General features: G+C 40.7%; 1 protein-coding gene across 1 annotated transcript in view; it reads right to left on the bottom strand.

Moving 5' to 3' along the window:
- Positions 1 to 6,335, bottom strand: part of GRK5 (G protein-coupled receptor kinase 5) — a 174,378-nt gene that overhangs the window by 20,295 nt on the left and 147,748 nt on the right. Inside the window, exons 7-9 of the mRNA XM_009641436.2 lie at positions 5,450 to 5,513; positions 4,771 to 4,911; positions 3,480 to 3,670 (exon numbers count right to left, since the gene is read on the bottom strand). Coding sequence (XP_009639731.2) covers positions 3,480 to 3,670; positions 4,771 to 4,911; positions 5,450 to 5,513 — 396 coding nt within the window. The remainder of the gene's footprint in view (positions 1 to 3,479; positions 3,671 to 4,770; positions 4,912 to 5,449; positions 5,514 to 6,335) is intronic.

The following is a 6,335-nucleotide window of genomic DNA, read 5'->3' as shown; positions in this document are numbered from 1 at the left end:
AGGAATGAATCCAGACTGGGAAGATGGGACCTGGAGGTGTCAGGCAGGGACGTGCTGGGCAGAGAGCATCCCAGGAAGGGCCCTGCAATGGGAGCAGGCTGTGCTGGCTCAGAAGCTCGCATAAGGCACCAGCATGGCCAGGTGAGGCAGGGAAAAACATATTACTGCAATTCACATCATGCCCTGACATTTATCTGATTGACTCCTACTGAAACACAGTGTTTAGCCTGGTGCAGATCCAAGAAGTGCTTGGCCACATCTTTTTTTAAGGCCTCCTTGTATTTGTGAACCAGCTTGATTCTGTTAGCTTCCCAGCAAAATGCATTGCTTTTCAAAGAGCAAAGAGAGGGAAGTGTACAAGAGAAACCCTTGCACCAGGAGACTAGTGCATTGCAAAGTCTGTGCAGGAGCCTACCCTGCCTTTCAAGCTGTACCACTCTGGTGTTGTGAATTTTCCTGTGAAAGGAGAGGGGCATTTTATAGTTTTGACAATGCTGAGATTAAAATTTCAAAACTTGTCTCATTTTATTTTATTATTTCAAGAAAGAACGTAGAGTGCTGTGAAAAATCTCTTCTTCTTGCTTGCTTCAGACCCTCTTGACCTCTCAAGATAAACTTTACCAGGTTCCCAGTGGTACCAAGCCTACTTTTCAAATAAACAATACTGAAATATGCGAAGGGCATCTGAATGCTGAGGAGAACCTGTGATTTTGTTTAACATCCCACTGTGGGCTTTCCCTGCCTACCAGCAGAAGGTTTCCAATACTGGAGCAACACGGTCGAGGGCATTTCCTATTTATTTTTAAAAATTTATTCCAAATCCCTTAAGAACTATTTCCTTACACACTTCCCACTTAACTGCAGCCAAATGACAAGAATCCTATGTACAAGTTGGGAAATGTTGTCTTTGAATGAGAAAATGAGACACTCCATGAGGACTCTGAGAACAGCAGCTCAGTCCTTACAGTCCTCTGTGATTTAGGGCAATTAGGGCAGGCTTTCCTTTCCCTCAGACATCAGTTGTAATTTCTGTTTTCAGATTTCTGGTTCCTCAGGATCAAGGCTGGCTTCCTTTGCATGGCCAACTCTTCCAAGTGCCAAGGAGGAATGTGGTTTTTGTACTGAAGTATGTAGGAGAAACTCCCCAGTGGACAGAATTACATGTAAGGCTACTTCCCAATGGTACAGCTTCCCATATGTCAACTAGTCTTGCCTAAATATACTGAAACATAAACTGCTAGCACTGTGCCCATGCTAGAAAGGCAATGGTACGCTGTTTAGCTGTACGGGACAGCATAAACAACTCAATTAATCACAGTGGACAAGGCTTTACCATATATTTGTGTAATGCCTAGGGCAATGTGATCTTGATGCTGACTGGAGCTTCCAGGCATGGCTATAGTATATATACATAAATAATTAATATGTATATAAAATAGATATAAAAATTAAAAATTATATAATATATATAAATAATTTGAGAAGAGCAGCAGCTTTTAATGTTTGCTTTCCATGAACAATTGACCTGTTGACCTTTACCAACATGATGTAGTTGAGAAATATAACATAAGAACCATGTTTGGCAAGGGAATTCTGAATCAGATAAATCTAACTCTGAGCCTGGTTGCTCTCTCCGATCACATCCATAGCGTGCATCACTGGCCCATGAGATGGGGATGTATTTTCCAATGCTGTGATTTACTCAGAAGCATTTTGTTCATAGAAAATGAAATTAAGTCTGAGGAATAAGTGTTTTGCGATGAATTATTCACCTTGAGAAAGTGGTAGCATTTAGCTGCTGCATTTTATTGACCTATATAGCACTTCTCATGGGTCCCAAAACATGCTGAGGTATTACAAATTAGGGGTCTCTGTAGACGCTCCTAAAATACTGCTAGAAAATGTCACCTACAAGGATATAATATCATTCATCACCAAAATGAATGTGCCATCTGAGTGTAAACTAACAGCTCTGTTAAGAGTAACATGAAAACAACTGCTTAAGGAAGTAGGATGCCATTTCTTTCAGAGCCATGTACTATTTTAGGTGTCCAGATCTAATTTGTTTTATTAGAAAGTGGCATTCATATGGCATTTTACCAGTCATGTGATGAATGTACCAGTCATTTTCATCAATAAAGTATGCTTGTGGTCTAGTAGTTTTTAAAGAAACACTATAATACCTCCTAACATTTTTTTGAATGTGGTAGGATGTTTTTTAAAGAAAAGGGAAACCAGACATGTCACTCATTATTTGATTTTTCAGTTGACATTAAACACTTAATTCTGTTTTGTTCCTTGGGAAAAAAATATCCTTCGTGGGCCAGCACCAACTAGATCACCATGCTACCTGTCTGCCCTCCTTATGCCAGCTAGCAAGATCCGAGTCACAGTGAGGCAACCAAGTGGCAGTTTGCTAGAGATCTCCAAGGAACAACAATACTGAAATTTCTATATATACAAGCATCTAACACTTATTACGCATGGGCATATCAAATGATTTAAAGTATGGCTTAGTTTTTAAAAATAACATGTTATTATCTATTAATCATTGTCCTTGGAAGTTCTTTCATGAATTTACAGGACCTCTTCTGCTGTGAATGCCAGCAATAATGATTTCACAGGCTGGGATGATGAAGACAAACATTAATGTTGTTTACAACTACACCGGTTGTTGATTAAAAAAAATAAATCCTCATGGAGTCACAAGAACTCTGTCTGCAAACACCATGCTTTATCCAGCAAGTAAACCCTATGATGCCCTGGAAAAGTGCTTGTATAGAACTGGAAGCCAGCCTGGAAGCTGAGAACTTGAATTTTGTCCTTCTCAAAGCTGCCTGCCTGTCACTGTGCTGGGCAGTGCTCTGCCCAAAGGCTGCACCCGCAGAGGGTGAGATGCTGTCAGCAGGATGCCTCCATTGCATAGTTGTGAATGTGCCTCCTTCCACAGCTGGCATGCTATGGCTACCATCACGATCCAACCTAGCTAATCAAACTAGTTCGTGTCCTAGAGTGTAAATCCATGCCCCATGTCTCAAATACCCTCTTGAGCTAATTACACTCCCTCTGAGATAGGAGAGATGTTTTTTCTACATTTGACGTGCTGCAGCCCCTAATGCAATATAATCAAACTAATTAAAATAGAGGCTTGAATAGAATGATCTCCATTTCACATCAACTAGAAACTAGATTCCTTAATGAAATCCCTTTAAAGGAACTTTCATAATCTTCTTATGTTACCCAGTGCATGCTGAGGTAGGGTTTGGGGAACGTTGTGTTATTTCTGTGTAATTTAGACAGTTCATATTTAGTGAAGCAACTGCTTTCTTCCATGATTACTGAATCATACTGTATTTGTACAGGGCTCTGCAAAATTTCAGCCAAAGCACAGGCATCTAAGCTATACAGCAGCATAATGAGCAGAGAGGTTGCAGGAAATTCTTTTCTACCCAGAAAAGATGTCCTAAGAGAGTGCTTACCTGTACACAGTATTTTCTCTATGTAGGTCTTCTAAGCCACAAAGAATCTCTGCTGCATAAAACAAAGCTCTTTCCTCCTCAAAGCCTGGGTTTCCCATGTTGTAGATATGAAACTTCAGGTCACCTCCATTCATTATGGTCAGAACTAAACACAGTGCATCCTTCGTTTCATAGGCATAGGCTAAATTGACCTAGAAAAACATATGTAGCATAGTTGTAAAAGTTCACTTAGCTGCTAAGAGGAAAGCACTAACTTTTCATTAAAGGTTTTCTTTAGAAAAGGGAAAAAACACATTGACTGAATTTGGTAAGTGCCTTATTACAATAGCAAACATATATTTTAAAAGTACAGAAAAATCAGATGTTATCAGATGTATTCATCATCAGAGACTCTCAAGGATAATGCTTAGATAGCTTCACAGGCTGGACAAACAGTAAATCCAGACATACTTTTCAGCATAAGAGAAATCTTAATAGTCAAGGGAATCTACACCTCCTGCTGCACTGTTTTGCTGGATAGCTGTCAAAACCCATCATCTCAGTAGGTTCTCAGGAAGACCCAGATAGCCCTGTCCTGCAGTGGTCAAACAGACCACACTGAGGCATGAAGGTCACCATCACCCTTGCGAGGCTCTAGTGAGGCCCCAGGAATGATCAGACAAGCCAAAAGCTACCCATCACTTTTAAATATGTGCCATTATCTTTGCTTCTGCCAGAGGTAAGTAAACATCACGCATCTTTTGTATTCATAGTGTTTCCTAAAATAAAGTATAATGAACATAGATGCTGAGATAACAACACTTTTTTTTTTTTTTTTTTAATGTAAGGCAAGTTTTTGAAGAGTCACAAGAGCTGGCAGATCTCAGGAAAGCCCTATGTCAGGCAGACCAGCTCCATGTCACTGGCTAGATACTCCTACTAGATCTCTTCTGATTTATTTGGGTTTAACCTCCTTCAGTCTCCTCCAAGCTCCTCTCTCCTAGACATTGGGAATTCAGGTAATCAACGCTGGATAAAAATAGCTCAGCCTCATGCAGCCCTGATGCAAGTTAGGGCTGTAAAATGCATCATGTTCCCATGGTAGGAACAGGCACCTTGTTCAGTGTATTTTTCACAGACCAAAGCCTAAAATGAGACTTGGTAAAGGTGCATGGAGCAGGACTAAGGTGCAAAGCAAAGGGAGTCAGCTTCTGGCACCTCTCCTGCAGCAGGAGGAGGAGGCATTGGATTCAATAAGAACAGTGCTCAGCAGGTGAGCAGGAAGCAGAGCGCCAAGGAGGTCAATACTCACTACAAACTGACTATTGACTTTTTCTAAAATCTGCTTTTCATTTAGTGCCATGGATTCGCCTTTCCTCTTTTTTATTCTCTTCTTCTCTAATCTCTTGCAGGCGTACATCTTCCCTGTTGCTCGGACTTGGCAAGCGCAGACCTGCGAATTAAAGAGAACAATTGCTGGGTAAGTCAAAGCAAACGCTGTGTCTGGGTTGCGCTTTACTCCTCATGATTTGATCTGATTTACTCCTTTTAAGGTTAGAGATGGCGGCATAGTGAGTAAGGCATAGGCGGGGGCAGCTGGGCATGGGACTACTGTTTCCAAACCTGCTGTGTAATATTGGTTTAATTATTTCACTTTCCTCTGCCTGCTTCCTATTCCACCTCCTTTTGTCTGTGCAGATTGTAATCTGCTCAGCTAAAGCCTGTCTGCGCCTCCTCTGACTCTGCTGCCTAGGCAGCAACCTCAAGCCATCAGTAAAATACAAATAAGGGTGTGACCCTAATTCTGCTGTGAATGCATCAGTCCAACACAAAATAATTCTCAAAAGTGTTCTTTTGAGATCAGTGTCATGAGAGGTTACATAAAACTGTCAGCAATTAATGAAAATAGCCTCTGTCACATCAGACTCCTGTAACCTGCAGTCCCTGAGAAGCAAGAAACACTCTTAACAGAAACTTTCAGAATTACTCACCTCCCCAAAGCCGCCTTTCCCTAGTACCCTGTACTGCCGAAATGTGTTTTTCGTTACTGGTTGCCTGGAAGAAAAGGAAATATAAAAAAAGAAAAGACACACTACATTTAATGCACTCTCTGAGATTTATTTATTTCAGAACATACTTTTGAAAGGCAAAATAGATAAATATTATATAACCACATTATTTCAGATAATCATATAATATAATATATAATTATATAATTACATTACTTCAATACTATGTATGGCTTGAACTTTTCAATTCCAACATATTAAGCTGTAATAAAATACAACACATTAGTGAGTCATCAGTATAATTTCTGCTAGCATCTTAGGACCAAAGAGGGTTCTGAATCTCCATTATATAGTTTTGGCCATTGTTAAATAAAGAGGAGGCCTGAGAACTTCCGACAAGATATTAATTCTCATGATATATAAGCACTTTCTGAGGGCAGAGTGCTCCCTAACAACCACTAGATATGATCACTATGCAATCTTACAGGATTCCCACAAAATTCTGCTCTACCAAAAGGGCTCCAGCCCTACATCTAACTTTAGAATCACAGAATCATAGAATGTTTTGGGTTGGAAGGGACCTTTAGAGGTCCCCTTGCAGCGAGCAGGGACACTGCTAACTAGATCAGGTTGCTCAGAGCCCTGTACAACCCGGTCTTGAATGTCGCCAGGGATGGGGCCTCCACTCCTCTCTGGACAACCTGTTCCAGTGTTTCCCTACCCTCACTGCAAAGAATTTCTTCCTTACATCCAGTCTAAACCTACCCTGTTTTAGTTTAAACCCATTACCCCTTGTCCTGTCACAGCTGGCCCTACTAAAAAGATTTTCCCCATCTTTCCTATAGGTCCCCTTTAAGTACTGAACAGC

This window comes from Egretta garzetta, unplaced genomic scaffold (assembly GCF_000687185.1).
Source record: "Egretta garzetta isolate BGI_Z169 unplaced genomic scaffold, ASM68718v1 scaffold486, whole genome shotgun sequence".
In the NCBI taxonomy this organism is placed as follows: Eukaryota; Metazoa; Chordata; class Aves; order Pelecaniformes; family Ardeidae; genus Egretta; species Egretta garzetta.
This window is presented reverse-complemented; position numbering and strand designations above follow the sequence as displayed.